This window comes from Amblyomma americanum, chromosome 6 (genome assembly GCF_052857255.1).
Source record: "Amblyomma americanum isolate KBUSLIRL-KWMA chromosome 6, ASM5285725v1, whole genome shotgun sequence".
NCBI classification, from domain to species: domain Eukaryota; kingdom Metazoa; phylum Arthropoda; class Arachnida; order Ixodida; family Ixodidae; genus Amblyomma; species Amblyomma americanum.
The window spans coordinates 20,863,748-20,883,637 of record NC_135502.1 but is presented as its reverse complement, the minus strand read 5'-3'; the positions used below and the strand labels follow the sequence as shown (position 1 = coordinate 20,883,637).

At 47.1% G+C, this 19,890-nt stretch overlaps 2 protein-coding genes and 1 non-coding gene across 3 annotated transcripts; 2 read left to right on the top strand and 1 right to left on the bottom strand.

The window, feature by feature from the left end:
• Positions 1-1,171: 1,171 nt before the first annotated feature.
• Positions 1,172-3,331, top strand: LOC144094589 (acetylcholinesterase-like). The gene is made up of 2 exons (XM_077628507.1): positions 1,172-2,653; positions 3,075-3,331. Exons 1-2 carry the CDS (start codon positions 1,176-1,178, stop codon positions 3,214-3,216), a joined length of 1,620 nt encoding a protein of 539 aa, XP_077484633.1. The 5' UTR covers positions 1,172-1,175; the 3' UTR covers positions 3,217-3,331.
• Positions 3,332-4,510: 1,179 nt separating this feature from the next.
• Positions 4,511-15,512, bottom strand: LOC144094588 (tetraspanin-33-like). The gene is made up of 6 exons (XM_077628506.1): positions 15,400-15,512; positions 13,448-13,705; positions 11,044-11,127; positions 9,451-9,675; positions 6,969-7,243; positions 4,511-4,721 (listed from the first exon to the last, which is right to left on the bottom strand). The coding sequence occupies exons 1-6, from the start codon at positions 15,415-15,417 to the stop codon at positions 4,568-4,570; spliced, it is 1,014 nt and encodes a 337-aa protein (XP_077484632.1). The 5' UTR covers positions 15,418-15,512; the 3' UTR covers positions 4,511-4,567.
• Positions 14,938-15,009, top strand: TRNAS-ACU (transfer RNA serine (anticodon ACU)). The gene has a single exon. It is a non-coding gene; the product is annotated as a tRNA-Ser (tRNA).
• Positions 15,513-19,890: the final 4,378 nt, after the last annotated feature.

Here is a 19,890-nt window from a genome sequence, read left to right as displayed (position 1 = left end):
GTGCAGAATTAGTAGAAAATGTAAGCGAGTAAAGGAGGATGAATATCGACTGGTAGAAGTGACGCAAGAAGGAAGAGTCAAAAACTGGCCTTGCTAGTTTTAACGGGAGTGTAGGTGATGCACTGGTAGCAAATTATTAGTACTCGTCAGCATAGAAGCATCGCAAAACGATTGTTTGCCCGTGCTCGCACTGAAAAGGCTAATTTTTTTCTGAGCAGTCAACGGAGCAGGATGTATGTGGCAGCAAATCGGCATCTGGCTGCTTACGGCCAAGGAGGAGAGACGTTACCATCCAGCGGTTTTACCGGTACACACAGGATTATGGGAATTTGATACGTACAGATTTGTGCTTTAACAAATTAAAAAGCCTGCTTCAAAGTTTTGCATGCCCGCTTATACTCTCCTAAGCTCTATTTATGCTCCAGTACATTAAGGCATCGGTTTTATCCCGTGAAAATATTTTTGCGCCGTGAGGCATGGATAAAAGATTACGTATACACGCATGCTTACTGCAACCATTGCGCCCTGCGTTCTTATAGGGTGACACAGCTCATTATTCATCATCCGTGTATGAGTGCAATAGCTTTGCTCTTTTTTCGATCACATAGGTAATAAAGAATCTCCACAATTGTACAAAAAATTTCAGAGCTGAAAGTGTTAAACTTCTGCTTATGTAACTCACCACTGCCACGTCATCTCTCTCAGCTGCTTAGATTTAAACTAATATGACTTGCCTGATTGGTTTAATTGATGAGAAGCCCATTAATTTTGCGTTCTTTGGTGTCTACTGAGAACGCCCAAAAATTTGAATTTGGAGATTGCCTCAGACAAAAGTACGCGCCATACACGAGCGCATTTGAAGCTTTTCGGGTCACCTTGGAACGAAAGTTATCTTAACTGGCTATCCGTATTTTGAATTAATGCCGCCATGTGTTGCAAACGTAATTACTTGAGTGAAGGTTGAGACTTGCAGAACAGCCTTTCATTTCTTTACAGGTGCTTTTTCATATTCTACACTTAAAATGATAATCCTTTCGTATTTCTATTTTATATTGCTGTGGTGCACACGCAAAAGCTCAGTTCTAGTTAGGAAAATTCATTCCTAAATAAATAAAGAAATAAGTCAAATTAACTGACGTGCCCACACGAACATTTACAGGTATTGGACGGAGGCGATGGTGATGACAACGGAGACTGGTGCCCTTCTCTCGACGCTAATAATTTCTGTCGCATCCGCCAGCGGCGTGATCGTCACCATTCCTCAAGGACAGCTGCTTGGGCGCTCCGGAAGCTTTCATGAATATCCCATCAACATCTTCTTAGGCATACCGTACGCGAACCCGCCTGTAGGTAACCTAAGGTTTCTGAAGCCTGAACCCCGCGACCCGTGGGAGGGACTGTACAACGCGACTGCTCCCAAGAGTTCCTGCATGCAGCCCCGGGCAGGCAGTATTTTTCCTATTCCTGGTTCTTTTTCTGAAGACTGTCTCTACCTCAACGTGTACACGCCCAGCATATCTGACTCAAAAAGGCGGCCTGTACTGGTGTGGTTCTTCGGTGGAATTTACTCCATTGGTTCACCGTACGAGGAAGAATATAACGCCACTGTTTTAGCGGCTTTCAACGACCTCGTTGTTGTGACCATTGACTTCCGTAATTCAGTGTTCGGTTTCATGGACGCACATGACCCTGGAGGGCCGGGAAATGTCGGCCTTTGGGACCAACGACTGGTGCTCGAGTGGATCCGCTCTAACATCGCCATGTTCGGTGGTGACGCTAACAGCGTAACTCTGTTTGGCAGCAGTTCAGGCTCTATGCTCATCCACGCTCACGTGTTGTCCCCGCTGAGCGCGGGGCTCTTTCACCGCGTGTATTTGATGAGCGGCACCCTGAACACTGACACAGAAGCCGACTCCATTTACGAGAGCAACGCCAAAGGAAACGAAGTCGCACAGATTCTCGGTTGCGCGGACTCCTTCCAGGATCTGACTACCCACACAGCACGTGTCCTGGACTGCCTACGAAATACAACAGCCTTGATCCTTCAAGCTGCGACACTACTGGCGACGTTACCGAAGTTTCTTTTTTTCATGCCTACGTTTAAGACTGAATTCATGCCTCTCCTTCCCTCTGAAGCCAGCAGCAAGGGAGCATTCTCGCCCGTTGACGCAGTTGTCAGTGTGACGTCCAACGAAGGAACGTTTCCTTTCCTTTATCAGCCCGACCAGAGGCTACTTGAACCAGACTTGGAGGATGTCACCATAGAATATCTGCAAATGGCGCTGGAGACTTTGTTCAATTTGTGGATGAAAGATAAAGTCGTTACTCTTGGTTTGCAGTATCTTAAAACTGCGCCACCTGACGACAAAGTCGCGCTGAGAAGCACAGCATGCGACTTCTTCGGAAAACAGGACACTTACTGCCCCAGCAGGTTCTTTGCTGAAAGCCACTCACGAAGAGGCAGAGTGTATGGACAGATATTCGCGCACAGGTCAGAAATGGCGACGACCCCGGAATGGATCGGAGTAACGCATATGGACGACGTTCCGTACACTTTTGGCATTCCTTTCCTGGAGGAAGGCAACTATACGGACCAGGACAGGGAATTCAGTTTGAAGATAATGAAAAGCCTGGCAACATTTGCGGAGACAGGGTAAGCACGAACCGCTCTCTGACCGATCTTGATAAAACGCCGCCGTGTATCCTAATGTATAGTGTACACTCAGAGTTGCCGAAGGCTCAAGCGGCGAATGTCCAGCTAAACCTTAGGAAAATGAACCAACAAATGTATATGTCAAAGGAAGTAAAATAAAAAAGCACTTGTACCTACATATTAAATACATTCAACCACATATGCAAAAAAAAGTGCCTTTTAAAACATTGTGTTTGATGCTTTCAACTGGGGAACTGAAATCTACCTGATAACCCCACATAATCCCTAATCAAAAGCATTTTCCACCCATAAAATTATTTTAATGATTCTTATCATTCTCGCCGCTCTCCATTATTTGTGGAACGACAGCTCGACTATTGTTTGCCACTGTTCAATTATTTTTTTTACTTCATCCCGTCAGGACGCCTGCTTTTTACGAGATACCAATTTGGCCCCAGTTCTCACTGGATAATCCAAGTTTCGTCTGGCTTCAACCAGGAAACTACGGCGTTGTCGACGACTTTTTTGGGACCGGCTGCGAGATGTGGAGAAACTTCCTTTGACTCTAATGTGGTTTCACTGTGCGTTTACTGTAGTCACACATAGAATGCTAACCAACTGTCAACCTCGTCAAGCCTATTCCTCCAAAAACGTTTTTGCGGTCGAAAGTACACAGGAATAAATAAAATAAACAGTGGTACCAGCAATGATACCTGTGTCTGCTAGTAGTTTAGGAGCAGGCTTGGATGCCCCCTTAATTACTAAGCATGGCCAATGAGGAGGAGGAGGAGGAGGAGGAGGAGGAGGAGGAGGAGGAGGAGGAGGAGGAGGAGGAGGAGGAACTTTTATTAAAAAACTGTCCTGTACACGTCTCTGAGTGGAGCCCTTAGTTCAGGGCTCCATTCAATAAAGGAGACGGAAGAGTTTATTTTGTGCACCAGGTCAGGGATTGTTCCTTCCTCGTAATTGTGCAACCGCCTTTTCTTTATCCTCCTTAAGATGCCCCAACCGAGGGCGTTCTTTGCGAAAAAAAAAAAACTGATGGAGTACTTGCCCAATTTTTTACCTGCTACTAATATGTAACTTCTCGATGCTTTGAAAGCCTTAGACGACCAATAAAACTCTTAGTTTTGTGCTTCCGGTGTCTCTAAGAAGTTTTCGTCCCAGTACCTACTCTACGAAGTTCGCGACTGATGGTAAAGCATCCCATGCTATACGCGAAGTAGCGGGTTCGTTTCCCACTAGTGACGTAATTCCTTCCACTTTCTCGCAACTTACCTTGTGCCTAAGCGATCACTCAATGATTTATTTTTCTCGACCGGAATAATTAAAAGCACTCTCCGACGCTGTCCTCGCTTTCTAAACTATGGTTGCTGTCATACACCCCTTGACGAGACTCGTTTCCCTTATTCGCGTCTGCTCAGTTAACAGATGCGGCTGTTCCTGTAGACTGCTGCAAGCACCTTCCGCAGAATGTTGCATAAATATGGCACTAAGCATCACTGCTCACACGCTATGGTATTATATAAATTGAAAGGATGTGTTCGCTGTAGTTTCGAATATTATTGGATTCTTTCGGACATAGCCTAACGAGTCTGTTTCCTATATTTCAGTTTGCTGAGTTTTCACTGGAGATATTATTGTGGATGTAGCCCCTAAAAGATGCTGCACGAGCGAGGACTACTAGTGTAATATGCATTCCGCAGGAGTGTACCATAAATCTGACACAATGTCAATCTGACACATAAATCTGACACACAAATCTGACACCTACGCGCTCCGGCAGTTTTTCATTAAAATTGTGTTTGCTGCAAGCGGCGCATAAGTATAGCACTTCCATATCACAAGGGTGAGATTTGTTATTATTGCTGGAAGGCATATGTTGCGCTGTGTCATTTGCGAATGTGTCGCCTGCTAACGTGCGACGCGCGCATGAGGGCTGTACGGCTGACCCTCGGCCACGGGGGGACCGAAGTAGTCGGAAGGCCGGTGCCCGATCATGCGGTTGTAGGACGGCCGTGGTCGCCAAGCGGCCTTTGAGGTATTCCTGCTGACGGAGAACCTCTCCCTGCACCAGGTGGTCAAGAGAACCGGAACAAATGCCATGAGTCTCATGCGGCTCGAACACACAATAATTTTGGTCACTGCTCGCAACTAATCACCACCATCTCTTCATCATCAGCCCCAGCTGTCTTCAGTGCAGCACAAAGACATCTCACACTGATCATCCCTTTACCCTCCCCTACGCCAACTGTGCCGTCCTGGCCAGGTAAATTTCCTGATTTCTTATGTGCACGTGACTGTCTCCCGCCTCCTCTTGCGTTTGCAGTCACAATCCCCTCTGTTGCCCTAATGGAACATCGGCGATCTTTCCTTCGCACCAGTGGCCTTGCCCAAGCATAATTCCTCTTCTTGATTTCAGCTAGAATGCCCTCAACTATTGTTTAATACCTAACTCACTATCTCCTATTCCTGTCGCTTCACTCTACGCGAGTCCTCCTCCTCTCTGTAGTCAGCTGCGTAGTCTGCCGTTCAAATTCAAGCCGTTTCATTTATGAGTTTACAGAGTGGCGTCTTCAGGTAGGTTGTATTTTGGACTCGAACCCGGGACTGGGGTGAAGTTTCCCTTTTAACGTGCGATTATCTTTCAAATGCTCAATAGCCTTCCTTTCGTAGCTCTATATGTGTGTTCTGGTAAAGATGCGTAAGGTATTCACTCCCTTAATTGGTCTACTACCCCTCAAAAAATTTTCCTAATTCATTGGACTAGCAACCGTCTGCAATGCAGTAAGAAAGCTTCCACTGAATACGTCTACGATAACCTTTGTTTTCGATTAAGTGCGGCCATTTACAGGAAATCGCTATGTTTTAGGTTTCGTGCAGCGGGTACACCAAGCTACCAGCAGTGTAAGTTGATTCCTTGTGTCGGTGTTCAGTTCAACCCTCTCCTCTCCCCTCTCCCCCCCCCCCCCAAAAAAAATGTAGAGAATCACAAACGGAAGAAGAAATTACCTCAGATCAAAACTAAATGTTCTTCCTTTGAAATCAAACCCCTTTGTGTTTGGAGCCTGTGGCTTGTCATAGCATCGTTTAATGCATGTGTCTGAGCTCTCTACGTAAAGGCTAACATGACTCCGGTTGTTGGCATCAGGTACACGCTCAATTAATAAAATTCAGCAAAACAGAGCATCAGCAACAGAATAAAAGACACCTTGTCGCCTTATAGCATAGATACGACTAAAAAATACGAGCCACTCTGCGTGTTCTTGCTGCGCTTTCAAACCTGAGTCGTGTTTTCCCTGCCAAGCAATTGCCTTCTATCGCACCGCTAGATGGTTCACTAACTTGCACGATCAGCCTATGAATTTAAATGGGGCTTTCTCCTTAATTATATCTTTTCTTTAGCCAGCTTTATGTAAGTGTACTAAACTTTTCTGAGCAAACACCTTCAAACCTGCCATCATGTTTGAAACAAGTCTGAAGTCAACGTACGGAACTATGAAAACCAAACTACGGGTGTAACGACGTTCGGAATAAGGTAACACAGATTAGCACCATAACTATATGAAGTTGATAAAACCGTGGCTAAAGGGAGAGAAAAGTGAACCTAAGGAGGACATTTAATTACTGAAATACGTGAGCGACATTTTGTTATATCCAGACTGCCTTTATTTTGGATTGCTTCATTCGAGCATCCATTTTATTTGAGCTGACGATTTCGTTCTGTCAAGACCAAGTGCACTGCAATGGTTCCCCTATATTCGAATTGCGCATTGTTTCAACAAGCTTCCTGTCCCCTTCGAGTACCAATTATCTATAATCGACTGTAACAGAGAGGATAGAAGAACGAAACCACACTCTGGAGAGTCAGGAAAACAAAATTTATTTCCACTTAAGTCTGCTCATGAGCGGAAACGCGAAAGCCTTCCCTGTCCTTTCTCCCTCTGTTTTTCTTTTTTTATTTTCACTATTTGTAATATTTTTCTTTTATATTTATTTTTCACTTTAATTTGCTGTTTTTATTTCTAATTTATGCTTTTCCTAATTTATTGTTCTCTTTATTTATTTTATATATTTTTTTATTTTTATCAATTCCTTTGACGGGTAGAGCGGACACTTCTTGTACACGTTTCCTGCGGACACACCTTGCGCACACTCATGAGCCAACAAAATATGCAGCGATCACGTTTCTGGGTGACAGCCAAGAGGCGTTTGTCGTGCAACTGCAGTGGACTTAGTTTTTACTGAACCTGATGAAGGTGCTGTTCATTCTCGACCTGATCATAAAAAGTTCTTCCCTACGGAGTACACTCACCCGCGCCTGGCCTGTCCTTGCACCAGGTGCTCCCGTGCAGCGGCCACCTCCGCTATGGCCTCCCGCCGAGCCAGGGACTTGCGGGCACCCCCGGCCATCCGCTTGTAGTAGTTGTCGTAAAGGCGGGTGAGCGAGATGACCTCGTCGTGCACCGTGGTCGCCATCGTGCGGAGCACGGAGAGGATGGCGAACGTGACCAAGCCGACGCCGACCAATAGGAGAGTGTTGCCTCGCAAGAAGGCCACAACCGCATCGACGCAGCTGCGTGTGTAGATCTGGGACGAATGAAGACCGGGGCATTGGACGACAGAACGAGCAGGGATCAGCCGCGGATGCATGCTTCCAAAGTAGCTCTCCACACGCAACCATAATCCTTGTTGCCTAGTTAATGATGTCATACCTTACACTAGCGTTACGCTGACCTCTAAACAAGGGCCAATTTTCATGCCTTATCTGCAACTCACCAAAGCAGCTACTTAACTTTCTTTTGTAGCCGCATGGTGAGGTAGGTTGTTGTGCACTTTAAACGAAGGTATCCCATCGTTAGCAGCACGCGACTTAAAGAAATTTCCCGTTTTAAAGAATCACTGAGGAAATAGTTAAGGAGCTTTCTGCTGTGCGTGTTGGTTAGGTTGGGGGATGGTGAAGAGGGCAAAGAAGGAACATTCACTAACCCCACCAGTACCTAATAACGCAACAGAGCTAAGTCTAGAGAAGGCATCTAGTTTCTAGAGATCTCGGCCGCAGCACATGTGCACGCATTTCGATGGACGCGAAATGCTATAGAGGCCCGTGTACTGTGCGATGGCAGTGCAGGTCAAAAGAACCTCAGGTAGTTAAAATTATTCGGAGCCCTCCATTACGGCATCATTTATAGCTTAAGATGCTTTGGAACGTTAAACCAAAAGTACCAAACCAAAGCAGTAACTGCCCATTTATAACCGACACCTTGTTGACTGCCGACGATTTTTGAGCTCCCTTATTTATGGACTGTAAGGACAAAGATATAGGAAAATATTATTTGATTAAATCAAAACGTTGTTTTTTCGCTCTGGAGACGTGGCCCATACCTTCACTCCAGCCCAAGGCGGAAAAATTCTCCCTTACTTTTTTTTTTAGTAATGAAGACATGACAACGACAAGGCTACCACTGTCCTCGTCATGCGTCTGATGTCAAACACTCAGTCCAAATGCCAGATAGCTTATGCGTACCAACCACGTGAACACAAACGGCATGCTCGAGAGCGCCCCCTGGGTCATCAGGGTAGTGTTTTCATTGGCCAGCTGGTGAACGTTGTGCTTTTCGCTTGCATACTATGACGCTGAGAGAAAGGGCAACTCCGCTTGCATCGATTACATTCTGTCATTCAGCTTAGACGCAAAACCCTCAAGACATTTAGCACATCTCTGGTTCAAAGTGATAGTGACGCCTGCGGCAAAGCTTTCCTAAATTAATTTGTTTACCAAATACAGTCGGTGCTAAATAAAAAAATTGCAGAGAACATTTCCTCCGCCTCAAGCGTATGACGCGATAGTGTTAATGGGTTAATGTCTACACATGCGGAACTGGTCCTTCTAGACTACGTTTATAGATCCCTGGGAATACCTCTCCTGGCGCTGTGGTGCAGCGGTTAAGCGATGCGTCACTGCCCTGCAATGACAGGTGTTGTCAACGGCAGGGCTTATGCCGACACAGGTTGCTTTTCCCGAGCAACGTCTAGAGACCAATCATTAATTTCAGTTCCACCTGCCACGGGGGTCAGTTTGCGCAAAATCCGATAAGTGGGTTTTGTTGACGCCACAAGGCTATGTGACCTGGGTGGCCCACCTAGGTTGCTTCTCCGCGGATTTTTCGCTCACAACGCCGACGAACACGCCGGATTTTCAACAGAACAGAAGCCTTAACGCTGTCGCATTAATACCTAAATGTCTCAGTCGAGTAATACAATGCCACCTTGCTCTTGACAGAAACAAATGGGCAGTGGCTTAACTTGGCTAACACTGTAATTCAGCGAAAAGCAAGGACACTTGCTAGGCGTCAGAGGCTCGTCCATAGCAGCTCCGCTACACGCTCGCGACAGCCGTTCTATATATACCCACACGACCACGTGGCTATGACGTGGTATCACATGGTCTTACGACACCCCCATCGGATGTCATCACGTGGCTTCACATCGCCCCATCTGATGTTCTTAAGGTCAAAGGTCAACTCAAAGGTCGCCCAACTTTCAAAGGTCATAGGTCAACGTAAGGTACGAGGTCAAAGGTCAACTGAAGGTCAGGGGTCAAGGTCAGGGGTCCAGGGTCTGAGACTTTAATTACCACATATTGTCATATACGGTTAACATATGAAGATCGGGCTGAAGGTCATTCAAGGTCATTCTCCGGCATACTCGACGACTGCTTTACCTAGAGTAGTGAAGCTTTTCGCTTAAAAAGTTTGTCGTATCGAAAACAAAGTTGTCTGTTAAATGCAGTATACCTTCTGCCAGGCCTCCTGCTCGGTCATGGCGAGCACACCGTAACCGCAGAAGCGGCGCTTGAGGCGCGTCTCCAGGTCCTGTTCGTCGCCTGGGGGCGGCTTGCAGCATGAGGCGGGCACCGAGCAGCGCTCTGTGCTGGGGTTTTTCCGCGAGCAGTTGAAGTAGACGTTGTGGCCCCAGTCGCGGTACCGCTCGCTTGTGATACCGCAGCACTGGAATGAGGACTGTAACAGGGAGGTGATATCGCTGCTTTGGGCCCCATTTTTCATATTTGTTTGCGAATGAGAAGACAAGTACCAATGAAACCAGAAATTGCGCGAGTTGACGTTCTTGCCGTAAGAAGCAGATGTATAGCGATCCCAAACTCGGTTAGGCTGCGCTGCAGTTGTTTCATAAAATAATTACACTGGTAATCTCCCATTAATCAACACCACAAATTAGAAAAAAATCATCCCCTATGCTCCTTGGTTTCGGTGACTGTTGGTTTCCGTCATGAATGCAGGCAAGGGGTTATTAAAAATTGGCAGTGGCTTACCTTGGCTAACCCTGGCATTCTGTAAAAAACAACACGCTTGCCAAGCGTCTGAGGCTCGTACATGGCAGCTCCGCTACACGCTCGCGACAGCCGTTCTATATATACCCACACGACCATGTGGCTATGACGTGGTATCACATCGTCTTACGACACCCCCACCGAATGTCATCGCGGAGCTTCACATCACCCCTTGGAATGTTCTTAAGGCCAAATGTCAACCCAAAGACCATTCAATGTCAAAGGTCGAAGGTCAACTAAAGGTCATGGGTCGAAGTCAGGGGTCAAGGGTTCGACACCATAACTGTACCACATATGGTCATACACGGCTAACGTGGCTGGACTGAAGGTCAAGGTCATTCTCCGGCGTACGCGACGACTGCTTTACCTAGCGTAGTGAAGCTTTTCGCTTAAATATGAATAAGATGACTGCCAGTTGGCATCTCTGTTTGGGCATGTATATCTGTTGGACCAAAAAGACGTCTTCTTGATGATCTTCTAACTGTGCATAGGCTTTCTTACTTTGTTGTAACATTTTTTTTTTACCTGAAGCGCGTCTATCTCGCTAACCGGTCCTTTGTCTGTTCATGCCGTACAATTCGGACATGTGAACCAACAAGCCCAAGTATTGATGTTATTTTTAACAGGCCACCAGCAACACTATGATAAAAGTGAAAAGAATCGCTTAGGGTTTTAGCACTAGCAACCCACTCGCACATTTTACAGGCGTATTTCCTTAGGACACCTACAAACACCAGATCCCTGAATGCTGAGTTTATATACCCATGTCGCACCAATTAGTGCTCTAGGCTTTGGGTGAAACTCAAACGATTCCGAAAGTTAATACTCAAGTAGCTAGCATCTAGGATATCTAAAGTTTAATTCAGTTTTATGTATGCAAGGTATATTAAAATCACAGGGAGAGTAATATTAAGGGCACGTATTTAATACATGCCAGCACATTAGCGGGTATTTTAATCTTGCCTTTAGCATACGAAAGGATATACGTAAGACAGACAACACAGGCTCGGGTAAACTGTGCGAATAGCAATATTCCTACCTGAGCAAAATCGACGAGTCGTGCAAAGTCTTGGTTGTCTCGGTAGCTCACGATGAGGTCGACGCTGAACACGCTCTGCGCGCTCTGTTGGAGTGTGAGAGGAGGAAGGAATTAAAAGAACAATCGCTACGGCTCTTTTTCGTGCTTTATGGTTTATGGTTTATGGGAGTTTAACGTCCCAAAGCTAATAAGGCTATGAGGGATGCTGTAGCGAAGGGCTCCGGAAATTTCGACCACCTGGGGTTCTTTAACGTGCACTAATATCGCACAGTACACGGGCCTCTGGAATTTCGCCTCCATCGATATTCGACCGCCGCGACCGGAATCGAACCCGAGTCTTTTGGGTGAGCTGCCGAGCGCCATAACTACTCAGCCACCGCGGCGGCGAGGCGCTCGAAAACCTCAGCTTCGAAAATCGTAGACACCAATTACGCACGTTTTCTATTAAACTAACGGCATACCTGCAGACTACTGGCACCTGTCTCCTTGGCAGTGTCACCCTGCTGTTTTTCATTTATTCCCGTTATAGAACTGAAGCTTTAGCTGTAACATTATTGTGTCCTAGACTAAAGTCCCGCACCGCTGCCCACCTATTATTGCACGTAGCCCTATGCAGGGTGTCCCAGGCTAAACGGGATCAGAATTTAAACGGAACCGAAGCGCAGTTCTGAGCTGATATCAAGTGAACGCTGTTAGGAGTTGTATATGTAAAGCACCAGCTAGTATTTTTCTCGTTCCACCTACTTCAGAACTTGTCGGTATAAATAATAACTTTTAAATGTCGCTTTACACTAAGCTCAGATGTGAATTGGGAGGTTGTAAGCGGCATGTAAATTGTCTGATCCAGGTACTGCCGACGAGGTGGCGTTAGCTTAGCTCTTTATATTCGATGAAAATGAAAGCCTGCAAAATCTGAAAATTACACGTGACAGCGTGTCTGTGCTCTCGAATGCGCCGAGATTACAGCGCTCTCATCCGTGACTTAGTAAAGCGCTGCCAGCTTCACGGTTCCTGCACTGACCAAAAAGGCTTCGCATAGCTATAGGCCGCGAGATAAGCAACAGCACCTGCTGATCGCGCCCCGAAAAAACGCGTCATTTTCATGACACTCGGAAGCCTGTCAATACACATCTCACCTTAGTTTAAAAGCTAGGTTATAAAATGTAATTAATGTCGGCTAACTATTAATGTAGCCGGAACTTTACAAAACTCTTAGCACATCCACTAGATTTCAAGCAGTGCTAGGGCTGAAGCGATAACAAGTCGGGAGGCTTTTAGGATAGACAGCAGCATTGAAATGATCAAAATTATCCCAAACCTGCTAACGTCTTTACTCCTAATTTAGAAATTTTCGACGACAAGCACCTCTCTCTAGCCCCAAGTTAGAAAGAACTGTGCCGTGGAAAACACCGGTCACAAATATTCTTATTGAATGCTTACGTTACTGCACCACGAGACATAATCAGCTTGGATCACTGTCTCCTGGGAATACCACTACGGAAGCGTAAATTTCAACGAAAAAATTCGGCACATACACTTACAACTGCTTACGTGTGAGAAGGCGTAAGCCCGCCCGCTCACTTCGTGAACGCAGTCGCCACGCGCAGTGGCGTGATTAATCCGATTCCACGAAGCTGGAAATTCTACCTCTGCATGACTCTACGTAGCCGCACCCCTTCTGATCTGCGCACTGATCCACCTTAAGGGCATGAAGCCATAGCTAATGGGTTATTGAAAACTGAAAATTAGTTTTGAGCAAAGGAAATGACGCAGTAACTGTCTCGCATATCTCGGGGGCAACCGAACCACCCAATAATGGAAGGGGTAAAGTAGAGAGTGAAAGAAGGAATAAAGAGGTGCCGTAGTGGAGGTCTCCAGAATAATTTCGACCACCTGGGGATCTTTAACGTGTATTGACATCGCACAGCACACGGGCGCCTTTTGCGTTTGCACTTCACCGAGACGCGGTCACCGCAGTCGGGTTCGAACTTGCGTACTCCGCCTCAGTAGACGAGCGCCTTAACCACTTAGCCACCACGGTGGGTGGGTTAATGCCGTGAAGAAATGGTCTTTCTTCACTTAACATTTATAGATACCTGGGAGTCCTCATAACACTGTTGCCGCAGAGGTGTAGCGGTCAAGTGGTGCGCCACTGCTCTGGAATCGCAGGCGCTGCGACCGGTGGAATTTGTTCGATCCAGGTTTCTCATCGCGAGCAACCTCGCACGACTAATCATTCATTTAACCGTCACCTGCCAGGTTGCATGTGGACGCCATCTTTTATGGGTACCATGGGTACCACTGATTTTCGCTTCATGGGGCAAGTAAGGCGTACGCCTTGAAACTGCAAAGCATTCTCGAAACACCCCGAAATAAGATTGTCTACCGTGGCCGCATCACTCACGCTCTTGCTGGCGAACGGGATGAGGAGGGCGCCAAGTGTCAGGAGCATGCTTATCAAGGCAAGCACGCGGACGCCCCTCAGGTACCACCACAGAAAGCGGATATTCTCGCGAAGGGCGCCGACGAAGCCCAAGAACGTGATGACCAGTGCCAACCCGGCGATCAACAGCACCGGGATCTCGATGTTCACCACAAAGCTGATGAGGAACGACCGCTTCCGGAAGGAGATCTCGTCGCGGCTCGCCACTATGGAAGCGACCTGCGAACGACGAGCAGGTGTCAGTGCTGGAGCGATGCTCTGTGTAGCCCTGTACCTTGTCTGATGGCCCGTATGTTTTCGAAGAGAGGTGCAGATAGAGAGGTGTAATTGTTTAACTATACACAGAAATTCATTGAGGGTGTCTCTGTCGTTGCTCTCCTAAAAGAAATGAGCGTTTATGCAAGCATGGCATTTCCAACCACCCCACATGGCGTCGAAGCAAAGCACTGGGCTGCACCCGAATCTTAATTTAAACGGAGAAGCATTTGTAATTTCCTGAGCTTTCAACTTCAGCATTTTAGGAGCTGTGGAAGCGGCAGCAAGCCTTCTCTTTCCTTGATGACAAGATGAAAGCTCGCCATGTGTGTTTTTGTTTGCTTGAAATCCTAAACGCGACAGAGTAGCTCCAATGACCCATGTCACTGCATGAATAATGTGTATTGTGATTACTAGAGTAATTGCCAATAATACTTAGTTTCTTTTTTCAATAAATCTAAAAGGCTCACAGTGTACAGCATCGTTCTGCACTCTTATTACATCATAAAGAGCTAGTTTTCAGCCATCGGCCATTCAGCGTTTTTTCCCCTATATACTCTGATAGCATCTCTCCAAGCTCTCAGATATCAAGGTTTTTAAAGTGCTTTATTGAATCCCCGCAATGATACCGTCAGTATTGACGGCGTTTTTTCTTTGCGTATCGTTAAGCTGAAGCCTCACGCATACTTCGGAAAGTCGTTTGGGCTTTTGTTAATACCCAAGTGGAGCGGAGAAAATGCGCCTGAACCAAACTTGCCAGTGACACATCACACAAACAGTAACACAAAGTTAACACGAACACTGGAACGACACTAGCATAATGCTCGCGACTACGGAACATCGACGCCACTCGAATGATTTTCAGGGCTCCACGAATGCGCAATTCGCGTACGTAAAAGGCGTCTTGCAGTATGGCGGCAATTACTTTATTTTTAGTAAAGATCCTATAAGTAAGGCTTAGCGCATGCTATTATAAACGCAGCTCTCCCTCCTGTAACTACGTATAAATATACCTTAACGAATACCGCGGGTCTAATTTAAGCGATAGCAGTGGGAGCAAAACCAGCCTGACGCAAGAAGGACAACGACTTAGTATCCAGCATCGGAGGGCGCAGACATGTAGGCGGCTCTTCGAGTACTCGAAACGGCTGGTAGTATACTGCAGAAATTATACATCTGTTCCCTGATAGGGACCCGCCGCGGTGGCTCAGTGGTTAGGGCACTCGACTACTGATCCGGAGTTCCCGGGTTCGAACCCGGCCGCGGCGGCTGCGTTTTTATGGAGGAAAAACGCTAAGGCGCCCGTGTGCTGTGCGATGTCAGTGCACGTTAAAGATCTCCAGGTGGTCGAAATTATTCCGGAGCCCTCCACTACGGCACCTAATTCTTCCTTTCTTCTTTCACTCCCTCTCTTATCCCTTCCCTTAAGGCGCGGTTCAGGTGTACAACGATATATGAGACAGATACTCCGCCATTTCCTTTCCCCAAAAAACCAATTATTCCCTGATAGGAAAATCTCACAACATATTTCTGAGTTGCTGACTTGAATGCTATACTTTGCACATGAGTAGTTGCGAAGTCGGTACCCGTCGCTGCTGGATGGGTGGCCGTTTCGGAATGTTAAGATGCAGGCGAAAGCGCAGCAAAGGTTAACTCACGCATACGAAGACGACCATGCAGTTCAGGATGAACAAGAACAGGTTCACGAAGACTAGCGGCACCCTGTGGATCGGGTTCACGTCGACGATGAGCGTCGACTCATCGCGCCCGGGCGTCGGGATCCTTTTCATGGTGCGGCCACCCCTTCGGTGTCTTCTGCTTCTTCGCTTTCTTCATCCGATGGGGCTCACGCTCTCTCTCTCTGCTTCTACCATTCCGACACTTATTCTAGCCCTTACTTTCAGAAGCAATGCGCCACTTAGAAAACAAAAAAAAATCTCTATATAGATGAAATAAAAGCTGTGTTGTACTAACTGCATAAACGCATTCCCGCTAACGTTTTTACTGGTGACGGATTATCGCGCTTTCCTTCTTGTTTTCGTCTCAAAGAGTTGCCCTATTAAACTGCGTATTTTATTCGAACCTCCCCCCCCCCCCCCCCCCCCCCCGACGTGCTCTTATTATAAGCCTTTTTCTTCCTCAGGTTCTTTTTCTTCTAATCTAAAAATGAAAAACGAGGTAACCTGTCCTTGTAACTACGTGCCCACGTATGCAGAGTGTCCTCAATGTGGTCGTGGATACAACGTCCGTATATAATGAAGCAACTAGGTTACACAGGTAAGCTACAGCGTGTGCGGCTATTGACCCGCCGCTGTGGCTCAGTGTCTTTGGTGTTCAGGTACTTATCCCAAGGTAACGAGTATAGTCGCAGCGGCGGAAGCCGTATTTCGATGGAGATGTACAAAAACGGCTGTGGCCTGTGCGGTGTCAGTGCACGTTCAAAAACCCCATGTCGTCTAAATTGATTCGGAGCCCTTTACTACGGCGTACCTCACAGTATAATTTGGAACGTTAAACACCACAATTTACAAACTTTTCGCACAGTTATCTACGTAAGAGAAACTACTGAGAGGAAAATGTGGATATATACAAGCTTTGGAATCTATTTCGACAAAGAAATTTAACTTGAGAAAAAGAAATGGGGCGAGGAAAAGATGGGATTGTCGGATGACGTATTCACATGTCGCACCAAACGTTGTGCTTTAAGAAAATAACTTGTCCGCTTAATTGTCAGGTGTGCCTTGCATATTTTTGCCCGAAAACTGAGTAGTTACTATATTAAAAGAAAAATATGAGGACGCTTAAGCTTCGTCTTTAAGAGTGAGACGCGACAGCGTGTATCAGCTTTGCCGAGGAGTACACGGAACGCCATCGCCCGTTCGGCGCAACGCGTGGCCCGTTGGGCAATTTAAGGAAAGGACGCCTGTCTCTCACATATCTCGGCGGACACCCAAACCGGGCCGTAAGGGAAGGAAAATGAAATTAACAATTTCTTTTAAGGAAAGTAAATGACGCCTGTCTCACATTTCTCGCTGGACACCCGGATCGCACCGTAAGGAAAGGAAAAATCGATCGATCGATCGATCGCTCAATCAATCAATCAATACTTAACGCTGTCGCATTAAAATCCCTTCCCTTACGGCGCGGTTCAGGTGTCCACCGAGGTGCGCCATTTTTTGCTCACGGCCAAAGACGCCGACGCCGACGACACTGGCTTTTCTGCGCAACGAGCTCCTTAACGCTTTCGCGTTAAAACATCCTCCAGCGCCATTCTATGATAACACGCACGGATTAGTATATGCGGAGCACAGATTTGCTGCAGCAGCTGCCGCAAAACCGGCTTTCCTGCTTCTCCAGGACACCACCAGGCTTCCCCATGACCCATAACGGCTCTTTCGCTAATGACATGCCTAGTGCTAGTGCACGGTCGCCCTGCACCTGGTCGGCTATCAGCCTCTCTCCGTCTGCTCTATGCCACTTGCATTTCCTACCCCTCTGAAACTCTTTGAACCTCTTTCCACTTTGCCACAGTGACGGGTGGAGGCTTCACCAGGACATGTAACGACTTTTGCAGTGATAGCTACATTACGGTAGCATTTCGAGCCTTCAGCGTGGCGGCGCCGCCACACTGTCACGGGATTGGTCACGTGGTGCGGAGCAGCTGCCGACGGCGCGGCGCCGTGGTTGGTCACGTCACCAGCCACCTGGCTGGTCACGTTGTGCGGAGCGGCTGCTGCTGCCGGCGGCACGGCGCGCCGGCGTAACCCAGCGGCAACAGCTGTGCGCATGCGCCGTGTCAAGTGGGACGAAGATGAAGGAGGAACGCCCAGAGAAACGGAGCGGCGAAAGACTGACTTCGCAATTCAACTCTGGAAGTTCCACTAGGCCAGCTGTAGCTATCGCGTCACTCCAGGTTTAACCAGAGGTAAACCACCGCCGAATTTGTAGCGATAGCTACATCGCGGTAGCATTTCGAGCCTTCAGCGTGACGGCGCCACCACGCTGTCACGTGTTTGGTCGCGCGCTGCGTAACAGCTGCCGGCGGCGCGGCGCCGTGGTTGGTCACGTGGCTGGCCACTTGCTGCTAACGGTACAGTGCTCTAGCACTGTACTGGCGGCGCGGCTCGCCGGCGAAGCCGAGCTGCCACAGCTGTGCGCATGCGCCGTTTCAAGTGGAAGGAAGATGAAGAAGGAATGCCCAGCGAAACGGAGCGGCGAAAGACTGACTTTGCAATTCAACTGAGCTAGTTCCACTCGGCCAGCTGTAGCTATCGCGTCACTCCAGGTTTAACCAGAGCTAAACCACCGCCAATTTTTTCGCTAGTGACCCACGTAGTGCTAGTGCACTCCTCCTGCCATCTGTGGCAGGTGGCAGCTGGCAGGTGCTGGCTTCATACCCAGACAGAACGGCTTTTTTTTCTAGCGAGGCATCTAGTTCTAGCGCATTAAAAAGCGCTCCAGTGATTCATGACGATCCGTGAAGTTTGAACGCGGCACGGCGCTACCATCGGTTCTGAGCTGACTGTCTTGGCCAATTTAAAACAAATTTTTGGCAAGACTGCGAGTTCTGCCCCGCTATTCTTATCACAGGGAAAGGTCTGCAAGAAGGCTAAAAAATTAAATGCTTGTCACCAACAGCAATCTACCCCTTCACACCTCTGCTAGGGCTTCGCGCTTACACGTGACTAGAAAGTTTCGGGGCTCTATTGCCGGTGTCACTGAAGCGTAATTCACTCATCTGTCCTCTTGCCTTCTGAACTTGAGGCACAGATGAACCATAATGTCGGTGGCGTTACTCACACTGTAATAATGTCACCTCATCTCCATTACCGTGCTCTGTTAAAGTGCTGAAATTTCAGTAATCTCACAAGAAAACTAAGACCATGAAACGCATCTGCAGTAATCCTAAAGCACGACATTGACTTTTCAAATAAATAAGCATCCCGTACAGCCGTAATCTCCTTAGAATGGCTTGTGTTTTCTTTTCTTTAAAAAAAGCTTTAGTGTTGTCTGTAGTTTTGGGTCTTTTTGCTCCTCATTTCACTGAATAGAGTGAAAGGACATACTTGGTAAGATACTCCTATTTCAGGCGAAATTACCCTCCCTGTTACTTCTTAGTAGATATTTAAAGAAAATAAATCAGGCGATCCTGGATGGATCCTCTGAATGCGTTAGCATATTCTATTGCCTGATTCCGGAGCAGGTCTACGTTAAGGGTATGACGCGGTAGCGATAATGGGTTAATGCTCTTATATGCCGGAAAAGTCATTCTCTACTTCACATCATAGATCACTTGGAGTCTTCATACGACTCCGGGCGGCGTGGGGCAGCGGCCCCTGCTTTTCCCGAGCAACCTCTCGCGACCAATTAGTTTTTTTTTAAGGGCCACGTGCCACGGTGAGCAGTTTGCTCACGATTCAGTGGCAGGTTGCCACCTACAACGATGGGCAAATTGTAATGGCTGCACAACGTTCGCACCGCGTCATGCGTCACGCGTGAAGGTGGTCGCCATTTGCGCTTGCACAGACCCTTCTAATGCTAGCACACTATTAATTATATTTTCTCACTGAAATGAAATTGCATTACACTGCGATCAGCCTACAGAGGTAGCAGAATTTAGAACTTACTTTACAGGAATGAAAGTATATTATCGGCAATTGACTCTAAAAACCTTCTCATGCTGCGTAATAGTCACCGTGCTCCCTATTTGAAATCTAAAATTCCGCACCGTTTTCAGCGCTCCTTGTTCGCTGGACAGCTGATTTGTAGACCGCACGTGCTCCCGTACCTCGAAACAAATACTGAATCTACAGGAAAACTTGACGGCGCACATATTTTCCAATCAAGTGTCGAGAACAGTAGACTGTAAAAACCGAAACCGGAATCGAAACTAAACGACTGGTTTCGTTCGAGCCCTGCAAGAATATTCTGCGCTTTGTGAGTCCGGTTCTCGAGTTCATGCTGTCCTTTTCGCGCTGTCACTACCTTTACCATAAAACAGCAGAATATTAGGTTTGTTAAAGATATCTGCTCAAAATTTATACCATGTTCTAGCGCCGATAGACGACCAAGTCCACTCATTTAACGCGTCATAATATTCGCGGCACAGTTCTAAAGAAAAATTTCCGCCCAAACAACCACACCTACAT